This window comes from Nerophis ophidion, linkage group LG28 (genome assembly GCF_033978795.1).
Source record: "Nerophis ophidion isolate RoL-2023_Sa linkage group LG28, RoL_Noph_v1.0, whole genome shotgun sequence".
NCBI classification, from domain to species: domain Eukaryota; kingdom Metazoa; phylum Chordata; class Actinopteri; order Syngnathiformes; family Syngnathidae; genus Nerophis; species Nerophis ophidion.
In genome coordinates, this window is record NC_084638.1 from 12,913,758 (window position 1) to 12,939,621 (window position 25,864).

A 25,864-nucleotide genomic window follows, 5' to 3' on the forward strand; every position below is an offset into this window, starting at 1 on the left:
GGCTGACACGCCAAACGTTGATTGATATTGACATTGTTTTGGGGATGTTTATAAAGGACAAAAAAAAAACATTAAAAAAGTTTAAAACACAACAATGGGGATTTTTTTTTTTAAATCCAGGAATGTATGTTTGTAAAAACAAAACCATCCTTCCACAAACAATTCAGCCTTTTTCTCTCACTTTTATATTGCATAAAGGTCTGGGGACATACATATAAAACAATCACAAAACAATCATATTACAAGTGTAATAAAGACAATTGATACACTGGTATAGAGACCCAACAAATGATTCATAAAGTCACACATTTCAAAATTGTATAAAAGACAACTGTACAAATGATGTATAAAGTAAATAATAATATGCTTCCTGAAGTGGTCCAGAAGATGTTTCAGATGTGAACCAGTAAATATGTATATCATATAAAGAGGCTAATCTATAAGATTATTAACAATTATAAATACAAATTTGTCACACTTCAATATTTCAAACACCTATAAAAACAGTATTACGAATAAGTCTAAAATTGTCTGATGAGCATATAAATATACACATAAAATATTTATTTTATGTAAAATATGTCTTGTACTGTTTACTCTCACCATTTCAGCCAAAGTTTTTTTTTTTTTGATTGATACTTTCATTAGTAGATTGCACAGTACAGTACATATTCCGTACAATTGACCACTAAATGGTAACACCCGAATACGTTTTTCAACTTGTTTAAGTCGGGGTCCACGTTGATCAATTCATGGTAATTCTGTTCAATTTTTTAAAAAAAAGTACACAAAGTTGCATATTAATGTATATACTTGACTGAAAAAAGCACTAATATAAAATATCTAATCTATAAATGTAGAAACCTGTTAAAAAGATTGTTAAACAAACAACAATGTCACACATGTTATATGTGCTGATGTTGTTAGAAAGTCAAAATTAAAGTCTTGACAGTTTATTTCATATTCTGCAGTTTCATTTGCTGCTGCTGTTCTAACCAGCACACTTGTGTTTCTTACACTGGTACTTATAAGAGAATCTTTCACCACACACACTGCAACTCAACACTTTCTCTCCTGGGTGTCTTCTCATGTGTGTTCTAAGGGTTGATCGTTCACAAAAGCTCATGTTGCAGATCGAACATGAATGTGATTTTTCACCAGTGTGTGTTCTAGTGTGCTTTTTTAAATTTTGACTTTGTGCAAAACCCTTACCACATACGAAACAGGAAAAAGGTTTTTCACCAGTGTGTGTTTTCATGTGTACTTTCAAAGTGTTACTTTGTACAAAACCTTTACTACAGATTGAACAGGTAAAAGGTTTTTCACCAGTGTGTAAAAGTGTGTGTTTTTTCAAACTCTGACAGTGTGTAAAACTTTTACCACATATTGAACAGGTAAAAGGTTTTTCTCCAGTATGTATTAGCAGGTGTACGTTTAACACGTTTTTTTTTGTAAAACCTTTACCACAGTCTGAACAGAAAAAAGGTTTTTCACCAGTGTGTGTTCTCATGTGCACTTTCAAATATTCATTCCTTGTAAAAGATGAGCCACAGGTTGAACAGGAAAAAGGTTTTTCACCACTGTGTGTTCTCATGTGTACTTTCAAATTTTGACTTTGTGCAAAACTTTTACTACAGAGTGAACAGCTAAAAGGTTTTTCTCCTGTGTGTGTTCTCATGTGTCTTTTCAAATGATCACCTTGGACAAAACTTGAATTACACACAGAACACTTAAGAAGGTTTTCCCCAGTGTGTCTTTTCAGGTGTTCTTTCAAACCTTTACTTCGTATATACCTTGAATCACACACATGACACACATACGTTTTTTCTACTATATGTGTTCTTGTGTGCTCTTTCATATGTTCCTTCCTTGTAAAAGATAAGCCACAGATTGAACAAGAAAAAGGTTTCTTTCCAGTGTGTGTTCTCATGTGTATTTTCAGACGACAATGGTATTTAAAGGTTTTGTCACAGAGAGAACATGTCAAGTGAGTGTTGTCAGTGTGACATGTCTTATCATCTTTAGAGTCTTCATCATCAGTGTCAAGAGAGTGTGACGTTGTGTCCTCACTATCTGATAGTGGAGCTAAGAGCTTGTCTGCTTGTGATCCTCCACAGTGGTCTCCATCAGCTTCTGTTGTCATGTGTTGTGTTGAGCTGCTGCTTGGAGGCTCCGCCCCTCCCCTCTTCTCACCTTCACCTTTGACCTCATCATCTTCACTCTTCACAGGGACACCAGTCACTGGGAACTCCACCAGTCCTTTAAAATGATCTCCCTCCTGACTGATGCTGTGTTCCTCCTCTTCCTCTTCCTTTTTACAGGGAAGGGTCTGTGTCAAAGAGGAAAAGGAAATGCTAGAGGGTCCGTGGCGCCTCATCTTCCTCTTTGATGGATCCTCCTTCACCATCCTGAAGCTACACTCCTGTTTTTCAGGCAGAAGTTGTTCTTCACAGACGTCTGCAGGACACAAAATGACAAACATGCTTAAGAAATGTCCAGATATGCTCAGTCACACTAGGCATTCAGTAAGTTTACATGTACTTAAAATAACAAGTTATTATATGAATTGGCCTGAAAACAAACACGCTACTCTTTACAACATTATTCACAGGAAAAGAAGACCACTTTTTACGAGGAATGGGCAATATGGCCTAAAATCTAAATTGCTATAAATTCCCTTCCACTTAAGTGCAGCTGGGATATGCTCAAGCGCCCCCTGTGATTTTAATGTCAGTTACTGCTGTGTAAACTTGGAGAAAAAATTAGATCGTATACAGTGTAAATCTGTATTCTGTATTGTTGTCTGTGCTATGACGCCATCTTGTGGTCGAGTTCGCGCACTGCGAGTCCTGTGGGTTGAAAGTGTTGCTTCATGGTTTCATTTATCTCGTCTAGCAACATTTGTAAGTGTAACCGGGGATTTCCACTGAATGTGGAACGGCGGCGCCACGGCGACAGACCAGTTTCGTTTTGTTTTTTTCAAGTCATTGCGTCAGTTTCCATCACCTGGCTTGTATATTTAGTGGTCGACACAACAAGGCAGTTGAATTGAGCTAAACTCTGCTCGCGTGGGACAGGAAGTCATGCATAAACACAAAATAAATTATTTAGTTTATTTTCAAAGTAAAATATTCTGTTTAAGGCGGGTGGTATTATACATTTTGAAATGTCATAATGGACATGAAGTCAACTTGTCAAAAAGTTTTCAGACCTAATTTAACTTCCTTGACACAAATGGACGAACACATGCTAATTCTAAAGGGCCCAAAATTAAAGAATCAAATAACAGGCATATCCCGGGCAGCTATATGGGGGCCTGTACTACTACAGTGTTGTATTAAAATGACTATTTCAATCTCTAACATTAAACTGTTGTGGAGGAGAACTGCAACTAGCCAAAAGAAAGATTGTGAATGACTGACAAGAGGCTTACTTTGTTCATGTAAGTCTACTGTGGAATAAACATGTTCAGGTGCTGAGAGCGATGCACAGAGTGAGAACTCTTAGTCCAGTTTAAAATCCACAGACCAAAAAGGAAACAGACGGACATAGCAATTTATTGATGATGGCAAGTATTAAATTATTAGGTTTATTTTCATTTGTATCGGTCCCGGCCTACGATTGCATGAATATTTTAATGCCTCTGGACATCGTATTTAATGCTTTTTAATACCATTTAAGGTATTAATTTAGGCAAAGTCCATTGAATGACTTTTAATGCTTTTTAATGACCCACAGAAACCCTGCTAAAGCTCTTAAATGTAAAGTATCAAACAGCAAACAAGTACTTATTACATTTTAACAAAACAGAAGAATAAGTTATTATTACATTTTAACAGAAGTGTAGATAGAAACAAGTTACATTAGAAAGTTCCTAAATACAAATATTGTTCATGGAATTATTGAGACATATCTAGAATGTATTTATGATTTTTATGAGATTTTGATAGAATTTAATATATTCTAAGGCCAGCGTGGCTCGGTTGGCAGAGCGACCCTGCCAGCAACTCGACGGTTCCAGGTTTGAGCCTAGTCACTGCTGTTGTTTCCTTGAGCAAGGTACTTTAACCACCTGCTCCCATTCCCACCCTCCCACCCACACTGGTTTAAATGTAACTTAGATCATGGGTTTCACTATGTAAAGTGCTCTGAGTCACTAGAGAAAAGAGCTAAATAAATATACTTCACTTCACTTAAAAGGGAACCACACTTTAATTTAATTTTTTACTATCAAGAACACATATGTTTTTTGTCTTTTATAGATTCTAAATAGTAAATAAATGCGATCAAAAGTCTGCTTACAATAGAGGCTATTAGAGTCGCACTATTCTGCCTACAAAGAACTTAAAAAACATCCAAACACCTCCATTAAGGTTTTATGTACATGCAGTAGGTATATATTGGTAGGTTGGTAATGCATGGCATCCTGCCAGCTGCTAGGCTGACACTTATTTTAGTAGCTGTCATGAAAGACAAGGCTGGTAAGGTAGGGACAATGGACAATTACTAACCTATCGCCCGAGCCAGCATGCTATATCTAAATCACTGGAAAGTGGAAATATACAGAGTTGGGGATCTTATTTTCACCGCAGACAACCAATTTGGCTTTAAAGGGGAACATTATCACCAGACCTATGTAAGCGTCAATATATACCTTGATGGTGCAGAAAAAAGACCATATATTTTATTAACCGATTTCCGAACTCTAAATGGGTGAATTTTGGCGAATTAAACGCCTTTCTGTTTATCGCTCTTTTTGCGATGACATCAGAACGTGACGTCTCCGAGGTAATACAGTTGCCATTTTCATTTTCAACACATTGCAAACACCGGGTCTCAGCTCTGTTATTTTCCATTTTTTCGACTATTTTTTGGAAATTTGGAGAAATCATGCCTCATTGGTGTGTTGTCGGAGGGTGTAACAACACTAACAGGGAGGGATTCAAGTTGCACCACTGGCCCGAAGATGCGAAAGTGTCTGCCGCCAGACCCCCATTGAATGTGCCAAAGTGTCTCCACATTTTACCGGCGATGACAGACATGGCACAGAGATGTATGGATAACCTGCAGATGCATTTGCAACGATAAATTCAACGAAATCACAAAGGTGAGTTTTGTTGATGTTGACTTATGTGCTAATCAGACATATTTGGTTGCGGCGTGACTGCCAGCTAATCGATGCTAACATGCTACGCTAATTGACGCTAACATGCTATTTACCGGCGGTGCTAAAGCAGACATAGCACAGAGATGTATGGATAACCTGCAGATGCATTTGCAACTATAAAGTCAACAAATTCACAAAGGTGAGTTTTGTTGATCTTGACTGCCAGCTAATCGATGCTAACATGCTACGCTAATCAATGCTAACATGCTATTTACCGGCAGTGCTAAAGCAGACATGGCACAGAGATGTATGGATAACCTGCAGATGCATTTGCAACTATATTGTTTCCTTCCACCCACATTTAATGCGAAAAAAAACACTTACCAATCGACAAATTTAAGTTGCTCCATTATCGCAAAATGCGAAAGTCTTGATCCTTTGGTCTGCACATTTTACCGGCGATGCTAACGCAGCTATTCGACCATGCTATGGCTATGAATAGCGTCAATAGCTATTCGCTCAATAGCTTCAGTTTCTTCTTCAATACTTTCATACTCCAAACATCTGTTTCAATACATGCGTAATCTGTTGAATCGCTTAAACCGCTAAAATCCGAGTCTGAATCAGAGCTAATGTCACTATATCTTGCTGTGCTATTCCCATTGTTTGTTTACATTGGCAGCACTGTATGACGTCACAGGAAAACGGATAGTGGTTTCGAAGATAGCGAAAATAAGGCACTTTAAAGCTTCATTCAGGGATATTCCGGGGCCGGTAAATTTTTTAAGAATACTTAAAAAAATACAACAAGCAACCGGGAACTGATTTTTATTGTTTTAACCCTTTTGAAATTGTGATAATGTTCCCCTTTAACTCCTTGCTTGGCACTCAGCGTCAAGGGTTGGGGGTTAAATCATCAAATGACTCCCGAGCGCGGCCTCTGCTGCCCTCACCTCCCAGGGGGTGAACTTGGGGATGGGTCAAATGCAGAGGATAATTTCACCACACATAGTGTGTGACTACTGTTGGGACTTTAACTTTGCCTTACATAAGGACTGTGAATGATACCAAAAAGTGCAGTTCCTTTGAAATTAAAAAATAGAACAACAAGATATCATGTGAAGTGAAGTGAATTATATTTATATAGCGCTTTTCTCTAGTGACTCAAAACACTTTACATAGCGAAACCCAATATCGAAGTTACATTTAAAACAATGTGGGTTGAACTGGGAGTAGGTGGGTAAAGTGTCTTGCCCAAGGACACAACACAGTGACTTGGATGGCAGAAGCTGGGATCAAACCTGGAACCCTCAAGTTGCTGGCACGACCACTCTACCAACGGAGCTATACCGCCCCAAGTAATAAGAACATAATATATCAATAATAAAATGCCTCATAGCAAATGTAATGAATTCATCTCAATACTGTCCTTTTTTCAGGCTTTCCCTTTTATAGGGCAAAGTCCTCGCAGGGTCTTTTGTTCTAATGACTGTCTGGTTAAAGTGAGGAGACTATAATTTAGGAAAACATTTTATTTACAAATGGACTACAATAAGTCACTCATTTTTACAGCTCGCCAAAGTTGGGATCTAATTAAGATAATGAAGGATGAAGTCATTAAGAAATGTTTAATATAGATTAGAATAGGCCGTGCAACTAATCATATGTCCTGAGTTCCAGTTGAAACTGGGTGCAAGTTCATGCCCACGCACATATACTCTTATCGCGCACATTCTTTCCACTGTTTACACGGCTTCTTGGCCAAGGTCTGAAGGACAACACCAGATATGAGGTCGGAGTCCAGGGAGAAAAAAGCACCAGTCAATATTTCACAGAAAGAAACTTACTGGTGTTACCTGACGGCACGACCACCAAGCTGCGACACCACCACAAAGGCTCCCCCATGCTCGTGCTAGTACCACCTGGCTACCAAGCCAAAGACTTAAGTCCAATGATGTAACAGGGCGTAGCTGCAGCTGATTGGACCGACACGCAAATACCACATTTTCACCACTCCTCGTTGTCGGTTAAAAACATAGCTATGGGCTGCACTTTGGACACACCTGCTGTAGGCTACAAAGAGCTAGCAGCTACACAACAGCAAAGCTAAAAGAGCACATCTAAACATATCAAATAATTATTGTTGCTTAATACGGACACAATGTGTCCAAAACAGAAGTCTGATAGAAAGTATCCAGTAACAAACGTGTCCGCATCATTCAACGTTCATTGACATGAGCTTGACTTCATGAATTACTGTGGCCACTAGGGGTTGTGAAAGATCAAATCGAACAATTGCAAAAACATCTGTCATAAGGTTAGTGTTTTTTTCTACATTTGTGTCAATATGTATAAGCATCCTCAGCCTTCCCAGGAAGGTCTATTCCGGTTTATTGGAGAGGAGTTTATGCCGCATAGTCGAACCTTGGATTCAGGAGGAACAGTGTGGTTTTCGTCCTGGTCGTGGAACTGTGGACCAGCTCTATACTCTCGGCAGGGTCCTTGAGGGTGCATGGGAGTTCGCCCAACCAGTCTACATGTGCTTTGTGGACTTGGAGAAGGTATTCGACCGTGTCCCTCGGGAAGTCCTGTGGGGAGTGCTCAGAGAGTATGGGGTATCGGACTGTCTGATTGTGGCGGTCCGCTCCCTGTATGATCAGTGTCAGAACTTGGTCCGCATTTCTGGCAGTAAGTCGGAAACTTTTCCAGTGAGGGTTGGACTCCGCAATGGCACCGATTCTATTCATAACTTTTATGGACAGAATTTCTAGGCTCAGTCAAGGCGTTGAGGGGATCCGGTTTGGTGGCTGCAGGATTAGGTTTCTGCTTTTTGCAGATGATGTGGTCCTGATGGCTTCAACTGGCCAGGATCTTCAGTTCTCACTGGATCGGTTCGCAGCCGAATGTGAAGCATCTGTGATTAGAATCAGCACCTCCAAGTCCGAGTCCAAGGTTCTCGTCCGGAAAAGGGTGTAGGACCCCCCCCTCTCCGCCCCAAGTGGAGGAGTTCAAGTACCTCTGAGTCTTGTTCACGAGTGAGGGAAGAGTGGATTGTGAGATCGACAGGCGGATCGGTGCGGCGTCTGCAGTAATGCGGATGCTCTATCGATCCGTTGTGGTAAAGAAGGAGCTGAGCTGGAAGGCAAAGCTCTCAGTTTATCGGTCGATCAGCATTCCCATCCTCACCTATGGTCATGAGCTTTGGGTTATGACCGAAAGGACAAGATCACGGGTACAAGCGGCCGAAATAGGGCTCTCTCTTAGAGATAGGGTGAGAAGCTCTGTCATTCGAGAGGAGCTCAAAGTAAAGCCACAGCTCCTCCACATTGAGAGGAGCCAGATGAGGTGGTTCGGGCACCTGGTCAGGATGCCACACAAACAACTCCCCCCGACCTGTAGGAGGCCACGGGAAAAACCCAGGACACGTTGGGTAGACTATGTGTCTCCCGGCTGGCCTGGGAACGCCTCGGGATCCCCCGGGAAGAGCTGGACGAAGTGGTTGGGGAGAGGAAAGTCTGGGCTTCACTGCTTAGGCTGCTGCCCCTGCGACCCGACCGCAGATAAGCAGAAGATAGATGGATGGATGTGTAACACAACTTTATGTTTCTTGAAAACAGCGTCCACTAGTTAATATTGTCACTCCTTCTCCTCTTTTGTTGGACAAAATTCCTCCTTGTACTCTATCGTTTTTTTGTTTTTTCCTATCATCACAAATATTTCTTCAACGGCAGCAGTTAGTCGCTGAGTCACCAACACTCACACCATTTGTAAATTAGACATGTTCACACAATGTTCGAAATAAACTCAAACTCAATAAAAACAATTTACACTTACATTGGATCTCTGCTTTGATGTGTCGATCACTTCCGCCTCTGTTTGTTAGCAGCTAACAAGCTAAGCTAACCAGCAGGCTCGGCTAGCTTACATACAAACAATTAATAACGACGTTTACTCTGTTAAACGACACACATGTGCACATGTACGTTGTAATTAAGACTTAGAAACCATAACAACTAAAACAACGTATTCTCCGCCAGACGCCATCTTGTTTCGTTCTTCCTCCTGTGTGACGTCATCGAAGTGATCTCAGCCGGTGGAAATATGTTGGCCAAACACGTGTTTCACTGGGACAATAAAGAGTGGTGCACACTTCCTTCTCCCGGCCACAGAACAAAAAAAAAAAATAGTCCCATTTAAGAGTTGCTGGTGTAACAATAGGAAGAATATATTCCACTCCTCCCTTCTACACGCGGCTCATGAGGTAATATAAATTATATATTTTTATATTATTTCTATTATTTACCTAGCACGTTAGCCCGCTAGCAGGCCTTTGTAGCAAATGCTAGCGTGTTATTTTTACGGAGTGTATTTTATATCTTCTCTGTGAGAATTATATTGACTTATTTAATACTTTAACTGTTTTTTTGCTTTATATTACAGTCACCCTTAACGTCATTAAATATTTGTTACGAACGTCTCGTCATTTAAGTCTGGAATAAATCACATGTTATTATAATAACAATAATACTAATAATACATTTTATTTGCTATAGCGCTTTTCAGTGTACTCAAAGATGCTTTACAGGATAAAATTATATTATTAAATTTATTTTTATTATTACTATGACAGTGTAATATAATATATTACAAATACATTGCAGTGGTCTGCTTTGTTTTGGTGCTAACTTTATTAGCAATAAATACAAATGATGTTGTTTGCACGCACTTCTATTACCTTGATGACATCCATCCATGTTTCTACCTCTTGTCCCTTTTGAGGTTGCGGGGGCGGGCGGCGCTGGAGTCTACCTCAGCTGCATTCGGGCAGACATATCATGGAAATTAAATCAACTGATGCTTGTTATTACGAATACACTATTTGCAGAAGTGTAAGCAATTAATGCTCATTCAGTGAGACAAAAATAAAGATTTAATGAAATAAATGTTAAATATTAAAAATGGCTTTAATATACTGCACACAAATTGAACACATAAATATTTTGTTTGTAATCAAAGCATGAGGTACCCAAATATTCTAATATATATATATATATATATATATATATATATATATATATATATATATATCTCAATGTTTATTTATATAGCCCTAAATCACAAATGTCTCAAAGGACTGTACAAACCATTACGACTACGACATCCTCGGAAGAACCCACATAAGGGCAAGGAAAACTCACACCCAGTGGGCAGGGAGAATTCACACCCAGTGGGACGCCAGTGACAATGATGACTATGACAAAACCTTGGAGAGGACCTCAAATGTGGGCAACCCCCCCTCTAGGGGACCGAAAGCAATGGATGTCGAGCGGGTCTAACATGATACTGTGAAAGTCCAATCCATGGTGGCTCCGACACACTATGGATATATATATATATATATATATATATATATATATATATATATATATAATATATATATATATATATATATATATATATATATATATATATATATATATATATATATATAAGTGCCTTCACTGGAACTAAGGGGCAAAGCCCAACTCCTGAAAAACTAACCCCACACCATAATTCCTCCCCCACCAAATTTCACACTCGGCACGATGCCGTCGGAAATGTAGCGTTCTCCTGGCAACCTCCAAACCCAGACTGGTCCATCTGATTGCCAGATGAAAAAAGCGTGACTCATCACTCCAGAGAAGGTATCTCCACTGCTCCAGAGTCCAGTGGCGACGTGCTTTACACCACTGCATCACACGCTTTGCATTGGACTAGGTGATGTATGGCTTGGATGCAGCTACACGGCCATGGAAAGCCATTCCCTGAAGCTCTCTGCCTACTGTACGTGGGTTAATTGGATGGTCACATGAAGTTTGGAGCTCTGTAGCAACTGACTGTGCAGAAAGTCTTTGCACTATGCGCTTCAGCATCTGCTGACCCCTCTCTGTCCGTTTACGTGGCCTACCACTTGATGGCTGAGTTGCTGTTGTTCCCAAACTCTTCACTTTTCTTGTAATAAAGTTGACTTTGGAATATTTAGGAGCGAGGACATTTCACGACTGGATTTGTTGCACAGGTGGCTTCCTATAACAGTTCCACGCTGGAAATCACTGAGTGCGGCCCATTCTTTTACAAAATGTTTGTAGAAACTGTCTCCATGCCTAACTGCTTGATTTTATAATTGATTAGAACACCTGATTCTCATCATTTGGATGGGTGGCCAAATACTTTTGGCAATATAGTGGGTATATATATTCTCACGCCGGCACATTTCTTTATGTGTGAGTGAGGTTCAACCAACCTACTATCGCACGGCCACATTCGCTGGCACTTGTTACACGTGTTTCGCTGCACTTCTGTTTGTTTTCTGTTGGGTTAAAAATGTTGCTTTAGCAGAAGGAAGAACAAAGAGAGGATATTGCGCGTAAAAGTAAAGCCAACCGACCACAGCTATGTAATCCTGGTCACCGTTGACGTGAGGTGGGACTATTTTGGAGGTGCACGTCAAGGTTGGCTGGTAGGTTGGTAGTGGGAGGAGCGAGTTGGCGTGACTTGATGCTGCAGCACAATGAAACTTTTATACGTGCAAACTGACTTAATGTAGTCATGACAGTATTAAAATCCCAGCAGGAGGTTTTCTATTTAAGTTGTTACTTTTTTATCAATAATTAATGTAAATGCAGAAAACAAGATCAATTACACAATTCATAATAATCAATCACTGATGATTATTCCATGTGTAGAAGAACATCACCACAAATTGGTGTCAGTCCACTTGGAAAATGTTATATTTGATGGACAAAAAATATTTGACACATCTGAGCTGAAGTTTGTTTGTGTTGTCTTGCGGACGTCCAACAGATGAACGCTCGTCAAGAAGAACGTCCCCTTCAGCAGTAGGAGGATCCACAGCCCCTCCATATTAAAGAAGAAAAGGAGGATCTCTGGGTTACTCAGGAGGAAGAGTTTGTTCCAGGGCAGGAGGAGGCGGATCACAGCAAGTTTCCACTGACTGTTGTCTCTGTGAAGACGGAAGCCCATGAAAACAAACCACCTGAGTCCTCACAGCTTCATCACAGTCCAAGTAAGCACAACATCTAGATGTCATCCAATATGTATGCTAAATAGTTAAAAACGGCTAGTACAACGCAGCTAACATAGGTAATGATAATCCTCTATTGTACCTTTAAAGCCCCTTTAAAATCACCAACATTAATCCATTTACCTGTAGTGACCTGTATATTAGCCAAGTTTTAGCAGCATTGTAATTGTAAGAGCCAACTTCGAGGAACTACTTTTAGTCAAACGGCTCCTTGCTCGCAGAGAGGTAGACTAGCTACTGAGCTGCTGCTGCATCGCTTCTGAGTTGGTAAAAGTTTGTTCTAGATTATAAATCATGCCTCACACTTGTATCGGCGAAGGTTTTGGCCATACACCGAGAAGTTGGTCGAATTAGTTTTAAACCAAAGGATGTCGCTAGGAAGACACGGCAAGATAGATAGATAAATAGTACTTTATTGATTCCTTCAGGAGAGTTCCTTCAGGAAAATTTAAAAAAAGATGCTCATTTAGCAACAAGCTGGACGAGCTGAAGCTGCAGATTGCAACAAATAAGATGTTTAGGGACAGCTGCATTCTGCTCATCAAGGAGACGTGGCTTCACCCGCTCATCCCGGACATGGCTATCGAGTTAGCGGGCCGCACAACACGTCGGCATGACTGAACCAATGACTCCGGTAAGAGCAGAGGAGGGGGGCTATGCATCGACGTCAACAACAGCTGGTGCACCAACATCAAGACTGTTACCAGTCACTGCAGTACGTTACTGTGAAATGCAGACCCATCTACCTTCCACAGGAGTTTAATTTTGTCATGCTAACGGCTGTTTACATACTAGTACGGCACTCAAGATGTTACTTGACTCCATTAGCAGTCAACAAAGTGTGTACCTTGAGGCGGTGCACATCATTGGTGGGGACAAAAAAGGCTACCCTTTTTTGATTTTAGCTCTGCGTTCAATACCATCCTCCACCACAGACTGGTGCCCAAACTGACGGGGCTGGGACGGTCTTCCTCCATCTGCCACTGGATCCTGGACTTCCTGACAAATCGCTCTCAGAGGGTGGAAGTAGGATCCCACCTCTAAGCATCCATCAGCATCAGCACCGGCTCCCCACAGGGGCTGCGTGCTAAGCCCCCTACTCTACACCTTCCACACTCATGCCAGCAATACCACTATTAAATTTGCAGACGACACCACAATAGTTGGACTCATTTCTGGGAGGGATGAGTCTGCTTACAGCAGGGGTCACCAAACTTTTTGAAAACAAGAGCTACTTCTTGGGTACTGATTTGTGCGAAGGGCTACCAGTTTGATACACACTTAAATACATTGCCAGAAATAGCCAATTTGCTCAATTTACCTTTAACTCTATGTTATTATTAATAATTAATTATAAATAATGAAATATTACTCCTCCTCTCTGAGCTGCTACCTTACCGTGGTAGAGGAGTTTACGTGTCCCAATGATCCTAGGAGCTATGTTGTCTGGGGGCTTTCATGCCCCCTGGTAGGGTCTCCCAAGACAAACAGGTCCTAGGTGAGTGATCAGACAAAGAGCAGCTCAAAGACTTCTATGGAATTACAACAAAATGAACTCAGATTTCCCTTGCCCGGACGCGGGTCACCGGGGCCCCGCTCTGGGGCCAGGCCCGGAGTTAGGGCACGATGGCGAGCGCCTGGTGTCTCCATGGGGCCCGGCCGGGCACAGCCCGAAGAGGCAACGTGGGTCATCCCTCCAATGGGCTCACCACTCATAGGAGGGGCCATAGAGGTCGGGTGCATTGTGAGCTGGGCGGCAGCCGAAGGCAGGGCACTTGGCGGTCCGATCCTCGGCTACAGAAGCTAGCTCTTGGGACGTGGAACGTCACCTCACTGGGGGGGAAGGAGCCTGAGCTAGTCCGCGAGGTAGAGAAGTTCCGGCTGGATATAGTCGGACTCACCTCAATGCACAGCAAGGGCTCTGGAACCAGTTCTCTCGAGAGGGACTGGACCTTCTTCCACTCTGGCGTTGCCGGCAGTGAGAGGCGACGGGCTGGGGTGGCAATTCCCGTTGCCCCCCGGCTCAAAGCCTGCACGTTTGAGTTCAACCCAGTGGACGAGAGGGTAGCTTCCCTCCGCCTTCGGGTGGGGGGACGGGTCCTGAGTGTTGTTTGTGCTTACGCACCAAACAGCAGTTCAGAATACCCACCCTTTTTGGGTACACTCGAGGGAGTACTGGAAAGTGCTCCCCCGGGTGATTCCCTTGTCCTACTGGGGGACTTCAACGCTCATGTTGGCAACGACAGTGAAACCTGGAGAGGCGTGCTTGGGAAGAATGGTCGCCCGGATCTAAACCCGAGTGGTGTTTTGTTATTGGACTTTTGTGCCTGTCACGGATTGTCCATAACAAACACCATGTTCAAACATAAGGGTGTCCATATGTGCACTTGGCACCAGGACCCCCTAGGCCGCAGTTCCATGATCGACTTTGTAGTGGTGTCATCGGATTTGCGGCCTTATGTTTTGGACACTCGGGTGAAGAGAGGGGCGGAGCTTTCTACCGATCACCACCTGGTGGTGAGTTGGCTGCGATGGTGGGGGAGGATGCCGGACAGACCTGGCAGGCCCAAACGCATTGTGAGGGTCTTCTGGGAACGTCTGGCAGAGTCTCCTGTCAGAGAGAGTTTCAATTCACACCTCCGGGAGAACTTTGAACATGTCACGAGGGAGGTGATGGACATTGAGTCCGAGTGGACCATGTTCCGAACCTCTATTGTCGAGGCGGCTGATTGGAGCTGTGGCCGCAAGGTTGTTGGTGCCTGTCGTGGCGGTAATCCCAGAACCCGTTGGTGGACACCAGCAGTGAGGGATGCCGTCAAGCTGAAGAAGGAGTCTTATCGGGTTCTTTTGGCTCTTAGGAGTCGGGAGGCAGTAGACGGGTACCGACGGGCCAAGCGGTGTGCAGCTTTAGCGGTCGCGGAGGCAAAAACTCGGACATGGGAAGAGTTCGGCGAAGCCATGGAAAACGACTTCCGGACGGCTTCGAAGCGATTCTGGACCACCATACACCGCGTCAGGAAGGGGACGCAGTGCACTATAAACACCGTGTATGGTGCGGATGGTGTTCTGCTGACTTCGACTGCGGATGTTGTGGATAGGTGGAGGGAATACTTTGAAGACCTCCTCAATCCCACCAACACGTCTTCCTTTGAGGAAGCGGTGCCTGGGGAATCTGTGGTGGACTCTCCTATTTCTGGGGCTGAGGTAGTTAAAAAGCTCCTCGGCGGCAAGGCCCCGGGGGTGGATGAGATCCGCCCGGAGTTCTTTAAGGCTCTGGATGCTGTGGGGGTGTCTTGGTTGACAAGACTCTGCAGCATCGCGTGGACATCGGGGGCGGTACCTCTGGATTGGCAGACCGGGGTGGTGGTTCCTCTCTTTAAGAAGGGGGACCTGAGGGTGTGTTCCAACTATCGTGGGATCACACTCCTCAGCCTTCCCGGTAAGGTTTATTCAGGTGTACTGGAAAGGAGGCTTCGCCGGATCGTCGAACCTCGGATTCAGGAGGAACAGTGTGGTTTTCGTCCTGGTCGTGGAACTGTGGACCAGCTCTATACTCTCGGCAGGGTTTTTGAGGGTGCATGGGAGTTTGCCCAACCAGTCTACATGTGCTTTGTGGACATGGAGAAGGCATTCGACCGTGTCCCTCGGGAAGTCCTGTGGGGAGTGCTCAGAGAGTATGGGGTATCGGACTGTCTTATTGTGGCAGTCCGCTCCCTGTATGATCAGTGTCAGAGCTTGGTCCGCATTGCTGGCAGTAAGTCGGACACGTTTCCAGTGAGGGTTGGACTCCGCCAAGGCTGTCCTTTGTCACCGATTCTGTTCATACGTTTCTAGGCCCAGCCAAGGCGTTGAGGGGATCCGGTTTGGTGGCCACGGGATTAGGTCTCTGCTTTTTGCAGATGATGTAGTCCTGATGGCTTCATCTGGCCGGGATCTGCAGCTCTCACTGGATCGGTTCGCAGCCAAGTGTGAAGCGACCGGAATTAGAATCAGCACCTCCAAGTCCGAGTCCATGGTTCTCGCCCGGAAAAGCGTGGAATGCCATCTCCGGGTTGGGGAGGAGACCCTGCCCCAAGTGGAAGAGTTCAAGTACCTAGGAGTCTTGTTCACGAGTGGGGGAAGAGTGGATCGTGAGATCGACAGGCGGATCGGTGCGGCGTCTTCAGTAATGCGGACGTTGTATCGATCCGTTGTGGTGAAGAAGGAGCTGAGCCGGAAGGCAAAGCTCTCAATTTACCGGTCGATCTACGTTCCCATCCTCACCTATGGTCATGAGCTTTGGGTCATGACCGAAAGGATAAGATCACGGGTACAAGCGGCCGAAATGAGTTTCCTCCGCCGGGTGGCGGGGCTCTCCCATAGAGATAGAGTGTGAAGCTCTGCCATCCGGGAGGAGCTCAACGTAAAGCCGCTGCTCCTCCACATCGAGAGGAGCCAGATGAGGTGGTTTGGGCATCTGGTCAGGATGCCACCCGAACGCCTCCCTAGGGATGTGTTTAGGGCACGTCCAGCTGGTAGGAGGCCACGGGGAAGACCCAGGACACGTTGGGAAGACTATGTCTCCCGGCTGGCCTGGGAACGCCTCGGGATCCCCCGGGAAGAGCTAGACAAAGTGGCTGGAGATAGGGAAGTCTGGGCTTCCCTGCTTAGGCTGCTGCCCCCGCGACCCGACCTCGGATAAGCGGAAGATGATGGATGGATGGATGGATGGAAATATTTCTCAAATATTCTTTGTCGAAAGAAAAAGAAGCTAAAATTAAGAATTAAGTTAAAATGTATTATTCTTTACAATAAAAAAAATAAATCTACTTGAACATTGATTTAAATTGTCAGGAAAGAAGAGGAAGGAATTTAAAAGGTAAAAAGGTACATGTGTTTAAAAATCCTAAAATCATTTTTAAGGTTGTATTTTTTCCCTAAAATTGTCTTTCTGAAAGTTATAAGAAGCAATGTAAAAAAATAAATTAATTTATTTAAACAAGTGAAGACCAAGTCTTTAAAATATTTTGTTGGATTTTCAAATTCTATTTGAGTTTTGTCTTTCTTAGATTTAAAAATGTCGAGCAAAGCAAGACCAGCTTACTAGTAAATAAATACAATTTAAAAAATAGTGGCAGCTCACTGGTAAGTGCTGCTATTTGAGCTATTTTTAGAACAGGCCAGCGGGTGACTCATCTGGTCCTTACGGGCGACCTGGTGCCCGTGGGCACCGCGTTGGTGACCCCTGGGCTACAGCAATGAAGTAGAGCGGCTGACTGGGTGGTGCAGGGAAAACAACCTGGTCCTTAACACCACCAAGACAAAGGAGCTGATCTTGGACTTCTGGAAGTAAAAAAATGCTAAACATCCAACCACTGTACATCAATGGGGACTATGTGGTAAAGGTTTCTAACTTCAGATTCCTGGGCATCCAGATCGAGGAAGACCTGTCAAGGAGTGCGAACGCCTCAGTGATCATTAAAAAGGCATAGCAGAGACTTTACTTTCTGAGCCTCCTCAAAAAGAACCATCTGTCACAAAAACCGCTTGTCTTTTAACCGCTGCTCAATAGAGAGTGTGCTGACATACTGCATGTGTGTATGGTATGAGCAGAGAGAAATGCACTTAAGAGGGTCATAAAAAGTGCCATGAAGATCACTGGCTGCTCTCTCTCCTCCCTAGATGAACTGTACAGTGCCATGTGCCTCAAAAAGGCCCATCATAAGTAGGGTTGTCCCGATCCGATATTTGGATTGGATCTACCGCCGATATTTGCCAAAAAATGTGTATCGGCAAGGCATGGGAAAATGCCGGTCCGGATCCAGTTTTGAAAAAAAATCCGGTCCGTGCTTTTCAACGCACCGATTTAAATAATACATTCCACTCTTCTGCTGCTCCCTAAGCTTAGTTCCGCATTTTCTAGCACACCTTCAACTAGGGATGTCCCGATACAACTTTTTCACTTCCGATACGATACCGATATTGTAGCCTTGAGTATTTGCCGATACCGATATCAATACGATACGATATAGGCATGAATCATACATATATTTATTCCTTATTTTGTTTTGTAGAATGTTAGAAAAGGTTTGATAAAGTGATGTTACTGTTATTGATGTTGTAGTGTTAAAACAGAAAACAATAGTCAGCAAGAGCCGATATAGGAAAAACTGACCCATTTATTATTAACCAATTGGTTACATAAATTTTAACCTTCAACATAAGAGTATTACCTCAACAAATCCAATAAAAACTAAATGTTATATTTAAAATGCAAAATAACCACTAATACCAACATAATTATACAATTGAATAGAATAAATCAAAAATAAATTAGAAGACCCTGAAAAATAACCTAAATAAATCCAATAAAAAAAAAAAAAAAACGTTTTAAAGTGCAAACAATTCAAGTTCACTTCAGTTATTTTTTTACTGTCAGCATATGTTGGAAACAACTGTGGGCAGGGACAAAAACCACAAAAACAACAGAATATTGTCCACTGTCCAACTGCTCTAAATTAAGAGTTCACAGCTCCAGTTTCACTGACTGACTATGCCCAAAACAATGTAGTAATTACTCTTAGTCTTCACTGAAGAATAGTGTAAACACAATAAACATATCACTCTAATAACCAGAGCATAAAACAAATAATAATCAGTCAGTGCTGACTACCCTTAATACGCCTCCTCCTCCTTCTCCACTTTCTGCAGTCCGAGCATAATGTGGAGATTTTTTTTTAAGAAGATAAGCATTTCGGCATGCTGTGCTGTCAGCCTGCTCCTGTGCTCCTCAATGATAATTGACGCTGTGCTGAAAAGCCTTTCACTCTCCACACTTGTGCAGGGAGCACAGAGGACTTTAGCTGCTGTTGCTGCCATGGTGGGGAGTTGAGCTTGGTTTAGGCTCCAGTAGTGTAAAGGGTTGCTCTTCCGTTCAATCGGAGCCTCACAGAAGTAGCTCTCCATTTCACAGATTGCCCCTGTGGTGATCTGGTCAGATGGACCTGCTGCTGTGCTGCTCTCCTCCAGTATTTCGTCAAAGAAGCTGCCAAGGCTGCTGCTTGCACCCGCCATCCGTGGAGTCTTGTCCACTGGCTTGGTCACATCAGGTGGAGGCGTGGTCTTCAGCTCCTCTTGTACTTTACATACCGCTGCCTTTAACGCTGCTTTTGCATGTCCCAGGTTTTCCGGGTTTGTGAAGTACCTGGCATAAATATAAAATATATAAAATAATGTAACATGCATATTTTAGTAATATAACCTGTAATCTTATTTTATGCACTCACAACACAGTCACATAGGCTACAACCAACTCACTGTAAACAGTACAGTTTTTCTCATATACATCAGATTAGGCTAAATAAATGTAAGAATTTAACATAAATTCCCTTACTTGTCTTTATAACGTGGATCCAGCAGTGTTGCCACGGTGTAGAGGGGCTCGGATTCCACATGCCTGAAACGTCTGTGGACTGCATCCAGAAGGGTGGCTTTCACAGTTAGGATCCCATGATCATCTTCACTCTCCTTACTGAGAAACCGTACCAGTGCATGGACAGAGGGGATGACATCGGCTGTGGTAGCAGACGCGGCACTGACTAGAGTTGTTAGCTCTTCAAAAGGGGTCAGAACCTTTGAGGTCTTCTCCAACAGCCCCCACTGGTTTGCTGTTAGAATGGCTGGCAGGGTGTGGTTTTCTTCAGATGAGTAGGCATGCAGTGCCCGTTTTTGATGAATGAGGCTGTCAATCATGTACTTTGTACTGCTCCATCGTGTCTGGACATCCTGCTGGAGACGTTTTGGTGTGACATTCAGCTCTATTTGCAGGTCTTCAAGGCTTGAATAAGCCTTGGGGGAATGTTTGAAGTGGCCCACTATTTTTCTCCCGTTGGCTAGTGCATCACTTACAGCTCGCTGTGACAAGACCCCTTCATGGACTACAAGCTGAAGAGTGTGAGCAAAACATCCTAAGCTTGATACACCTAGCTGATCCATTGCCTTTTTCATGTTGGCAGCATTGTCTCTTAAAACGACATGGACCTTATTTTTCTCAATCTTCCAGTCATGCAGCATCTCCTCCATGGCGTGCGTGATTGCATCAGCTGTGTGCGATCCCCTGAATTCACGTGCATGTAACACTGCTCTCTGCAGTGTGAAGTCAGGGTCCACCCAGTGCGCAGTCAGGCTCAACAGAGACAGCGGACGATGGTCTGAGCTCCAGATGTCTGTGGTGAAGCTTATAGCGTTTACCTTCTCCACGTGTGCGGCAATACACTTTTTAACCTCTTCGTGCATCTGGGGTATAGTTTTGTCTACAATGTAGTGGCGGCTAGGAATAATGTAGCGAGGTTCGAGGTGCTCCATTAAGCGTTTAAACCCGACATTACTCACCACCGACAGGGGCTGGTCATCAAGCACAATAAACTGGGCTATCTTTTCTGTTATGGCCATTGCCTTTTTGCTGTACCGTGGTAGTTTGTCACGTCTTGCAAAGCTTTCGGCCAGCGTGGGTTGCTGAAGCGAGCCAGAGGTGTGCAGCTTTGCCTTGTTGCTCTCGCGAAAATCCTCATGTTCTTTTTTGTGGTGTTTTTTCAAATGTGCGATTAGGTTGCTTGTATTGAACCTTCCCGGTTCTGTCCCTCCACGGGACACTTGCGCCTGACAAATGGTGCATTTAGCACCAACGTCTTTGTCCGAGTTTAAGTTAAAATACTTCCACACAGCCGACATCACTACACTTTGCTGAGCACACGCGTTGTCGTTGTTGTGATCACGCGGGCTGTGCATGCTGGATCAGAGACGCTCTTCTTCCGCGGCCGCCACCAACGTTAATTAAGGGGCATTGCCGCCACCTACTGTGTTGGAGTGTGATCAAACCAGTCACCTATTATAGAAGTGCTGCAGCGGCAAATGGACAGCTTATACCGGAGTTTTTAGATTCAGTCCAATAAAATCCAATATTCCCTTTTTGGCTAATATCGGACCGATTTCCGATATCAATATCGGATCGGGACATCCCTACCTTCAACACATCCACAGGTCTGTGTCCTAACCGTTAAAACGGCAATGTAAATTAAAAGTTACGGTAAAAATGTCAGCTGTGTGGGACTATTTTACCCTACAAAACGAAAAAGATGAACATACTGTAGCGACAGCACTCTGCCACCAACATCAACAGGCAACCAATGGTCGCTGCTAGAGAAAACTGCAACAATTCTTAAACCCTTCCAAGAGCTGACAGCCGAAGTTGGTGCGACATGCTTTCTAGACAGTGCGAGCGAAGAACACCGAGGGATTCAAACCATGAAGGGCACCTTTCTCGATGCGATCCACACACGTTTTGACCATGTGGAAACTGAACCCCTCTATGCCGTGGCAACAATGCTAGATCCACGCTACAAAGACAAGTAAGAGCTTTATAATTATTTGAGCATGTTATAAGCTTCAGTACTATATTGAAAATATTTTACTCTACAGCTGGCATTTATTTCTTTGTCAGTATTTCAGTAGCCTAATGTTTCATAGATATAAAGTGATGGGAATGTATTATTATTATAATAGTATTATTTATTATTATTGTTATTATTCTTATTCTCCTTCAGTTATATGATGGGTGAGGAAATGAATGTCACTGTTGATCATTTCGGATCTATTTTGTGAGTTACTTGTTGTAATTGTACATTAATAGGTGGAGATTGGCTGAATCAATATTAAATAATTGATATATCTTTATTACATTTTATCCAAATGTTAAGGTTCTTCACTAGTTCTACTAACCTGCATCAGGCAAAGGGGCACTAAAGGTAGAGGTGATGAAAATGGAAAAAGAACTGAAGACTATCCCTACTGGAGAAGGTGTGGCTAAGGCTGAGACAGCAAGGCAAACACCAGGAATGGAGGCTGGAAGCTCAACCTGCAGCCTCGGCAGCTACTTTGACGAGATATTGGAGGAGAGCAGCCAAGTTCCTCAATGCTCCTTGTACAAGTGTTGAGAGTGAGGGGCTTTTTAGCACAGCCTCACTCATCATTAATGAACACAGGAGCAGGCTGACACCTGAGCATCTTGAGGTGCTCGTCTTTGTTAGAAAGAATCTCCCCTTTATGCTCGGACTGCAGTCAGGGGGGGCAAACAATTGAAGGGAGTTTGTGGATAGTTTTTTTTTTTTTTTAAGTTTACACTTGTTCAAGAGCAAGTATTGATGCTGAGTTATAGACATTTTTTCCCACTCAGGTTTGTGTGTTTTGCTTTATTTAATAATGTTTACAGCATTATTCGCACTTTATACTGTTCACTTTTTCACTGTTCAATGATGCCATTTCTGTTTGTCATGTATAATTGTGTCTATTTTGTGTTTATCCTTGAATAAACAAGTCAGTTTCTTGTTACCGACCATTGTGTATTATTCAAACTCACCTAATTCAGCAGGCTAGTTGTTATCAAGCGTATTAAAACCATTTTCAACATGAATCTGACAACTAAGTAGGCTAAATAACTTTAAACTTTATTACATGCTCGGATAGGCCAGTATCGGCCAGTGTCGGTATCGGATCGGAAGTGTAAAAACAACATCGTTATCGGATCGGAAGTGCAAAAACCTGGATCGGGATATCCCTAACGTGAAGCAAAAGGAAATATACTTTCAATCCACAGCACTCGCAGTGAGAGAACTCGACCACAAGGAGGCATCATAGCACAGCCAACAATACAGAATACAGATTTACACTGTAAACGACCTAATCTTTTCTCCATGTTTATACCTCAGTAAATGACATTAAAATCACAGGGGGCGCTGGAGCCTATCATAGCTGCACTCAGGTTAAATGGAATTTATGGCTATATAGATTTTAGGCCACATTGCCCACCACTCGTAACAGTCTGTCTTCTTTTCCTGTGAATAATGTTGTAAAGAGCAGCGTGTTTGTTTTCAGGCCAATTCATATACCGTATTTTTTGGACTATAAGTCACATTTTTTTTTTGTAGTTTGGCCGGGGGTGAGACTTGGCAAAACTATAAATAAAAAAATGTTTTTTAATTTTTTTTGGTTTGGCTGGGTCTCACCCCCCACTGGACTGTGGAGAAGACTGTGACTTATAGTCCGAAAAAATACGGTAATAACTTATTATTTTAAGTACATGTAAACATACTGAATGCCTCATGTGACTGAGCAAATCAAGCATGTTTGTCGTTTTGTATCCTGCAGATGTCTGTGAAGAACACCTTCTGACTGAAAAACAGGAGTGTAGCTTCAGAATGGTGAAGGAGGATCCTTCTAAGAGGACGACCAGGTGCCACAGACCCTCTGGCGTCTCCTTTTCTTCTTTGACACAGACGCTTCCCTGTAAAAAGGAAGAGGAAGATTCACTGACCCTCCACATTAAAGAGGAAGCGATGGAACACAAAATCAGTCAGGAGGGAGATCATCTTGAATGACTGGTGGAGTTCCCAGTGATTGGCGTCCTCGTGAAGAGTGAAGATGAAGAGGTCAAAGGTAAAAGTGAGGAGAAGAGAAAGGCGGAGCCCCCAAGCAGCAACTCAACACAACACATGACAACAGAAGCTGATGGAGACCACTGTGGAGGATCACAAGCAGACAAGCTCTTAGCTCCACTGTCAGATAGTGAGGACACAACGTCACACTCCTGACACTGATGATGAAGACTCTAAAGATGATAAGACATGTCACACTGACAACACTCACTTCACATGTTCTCACTGTGACAAATCCTTTCGTTCCCGTTCTTATCTGAAAGTACACATGAGAACACACACTGGAGAAAAAACGTTTTCCTGCTCAGAATGTGGTAAATGTTTTACAATACGTAAGAGTTTAAAAGTACACACGAGGACCCACACTGGAGAAAAACCTTTTTCTTGTTCATTCTGTGATGAAGGTTTTACAGAAAAAAATGTGTTGAACGAACACATTTCAATACACACTGGTGAAAAGCCTTTTACCTGTTCAATACGTGGTAAAAGTTTTACACACAGTCAGACTTTGAAAAAACACACAAGGTTACACACTGGTGAAAAACCTTTTATCTGTTCAATATGTGGCTCTTCTTTTCCGAGGAAGGAATCTTTGAAAGTGCACATGAGAACACACACTGGTGAAAAACCGTTTTCCTGTTCAGTCTGTGGTAAAGGTTTTGCAGAAATTCAACATTTGAAAAGACACAGGAAAACGCACACTGGTGAAAAAACACATTCCTGTTCAATCTGCAACAGAAGCTTTTGTGACCTAACAAACCTTAGAGCACACATGAGAACACACCCAGGAGAGAAAGTGTTGAGTTGCAGTGTGTGTGGTGAAAGATTCTCTTATAAGAAGCAGTGTAAGAAACACAAGTGTGCTGGTGAGAACAGCAACAGTAAATGAAACTGCAGGATTTGAAATAACCCTAATCCCTAACCTCAAGGCATGATTTTGACTCTTTATTGTTTGACTTCACATATTTCCAAAAATGCCTGCCAAGGAGGGGCAGCAAGGTAGACAAAAACATATGAGTAGAGTGACCATCTTCAGAAAATGTGCCGAATATCTTTACACACCTCGGTCTTCTCTCCAGCACCATTAGAACAAAAAGGGACGTTTTTGTCATGAAAAAGGAAGGTTTTTGTGGTTGGTGCACTAATTGTAAGTGTATATTGTGTTTTTTATGTGGATTTAATAAAAAAAAAACATATATATATATATATATATTTTTTTTTTTTTTTTTTTAATATAAATGAATGAAAAATTCTTCTGCGGCCCGGTGGTTGGGGACCACTGCCTTATAGGGCTGCGAATCCTTGGGTGTCCCACGATTCGATTCAGTATCGATTCTTGGGGTCACGATTCGATAATATATCGATTTTTTTCAAAACGATTCTGTATTCATTCAATACATAGCATTTCAGCAGGATCTACCCCAGTCTGCTGACATGCAAGCAGAGTAGTAGATTTTTTTAAAAAGCTTTTAGAATTGTAAAGAACAATGTTTTATCAACTGATTGCAATAATGTAAATTTGTTTTCACTATTAAACAAATTAAAAAATATGACTTATTTTATCTTTGTGAAAACGTGTTGTCAAGCTTATGAGATGAGATGCAAGTGTAAGCCACTGTGACACTATTGTTCTTTTTTTTATTTTTATAAATGTCGTGTTTGTGTCTCCTCTTGATTGCACTGTTTATTGCAGTTCTGAGTGTTACTGGGTCAGGTTTGGTTTTGGAATTAGATTGCATTGTTATGGTATTGATGTGTAGTGGTTTGGATTGATTAAAAAAAAAAATCGATTTTTTTAAAAATGACAATCGATTCTGAATCGCACAGCGTATTTGATTGGATTCGTATTCGAATAAATTTTTTCCCACACCCCTAATGCCTTACCACCGTAGGCTTCTACAAAGAGGGTGTCATCAAGCTGCCCCTCACCAGTCTCACAGAGGAGTTCAAGTGTGCAAAAATCTAGACTCCAGATGACACTGAATGAATCCAGAGACTTAGTAGAGAGCAACAATGCACCGCCCTTGGCGACAGGGAGCAAATGGAGACCAGTCAAAGCAGTGGAAGAAGCAACAACAGACCTCAGACATGCTGACATTGTGGGCTATGTGCAGCAAGGAAGAGGAGGCTTTGGGCTAACAGCTACCTGCCCAGCTTGGAGTAAGGCCACAGCACCAGAACGGAGAAAGATGGTGATGGACCACG

At 42.7% G+C, this 25,864-nt stretch overlaps 2 protein-coding genes and 1 long non-coding RNA gene across 3 annotated transcripts in view; 2 read left to right on the plus strand and 1 right to left on the minus strand.

Moving 5' to 3' along the window:
* LOC133545570 (gastrula zinc finger protein XlCGF26.1-like) overlaps positions 1–25,864 on the plus strand; it is a 384,938-nt gene that overhangs the window by 212,104 nt on the left and 146,970 nt on the right. The window lies entirely within an intron of this gene.
* Positions 81–9,259, minus strand: LOC133545586 (gastrula zinc finger protein XlCGF57.1-like). The gene is made up of 2 exons (XM_061891321.1): positions 8,942–9,259; positions 81–2,457 (listed from the first exon to the last, which is right to left on the minus strand). The coding sequence occupies exon 2, from the start codon at positions 2,405–2,407 to the stop codon at positions 992–994; it is 1,416 nt and encodes a 471-aa protein (XP_061747305.1). The 5' UTR covers positions 2,408–2,457; positions 8,942–9,259; the 3' UTR covers positions 81–991.
* LOC133545605 (uncharacterized) lies at positions 9,213–25,209 on the plus strand. The gene is made up of 3 exons (XR_009804879.1): positions 9,213–9,368; positions 11,951–12,173; positions 23,373–25,209. It is a non-coding gene; the product is annotated as an uncharacterized LOC133545605 (long non-coding RNA).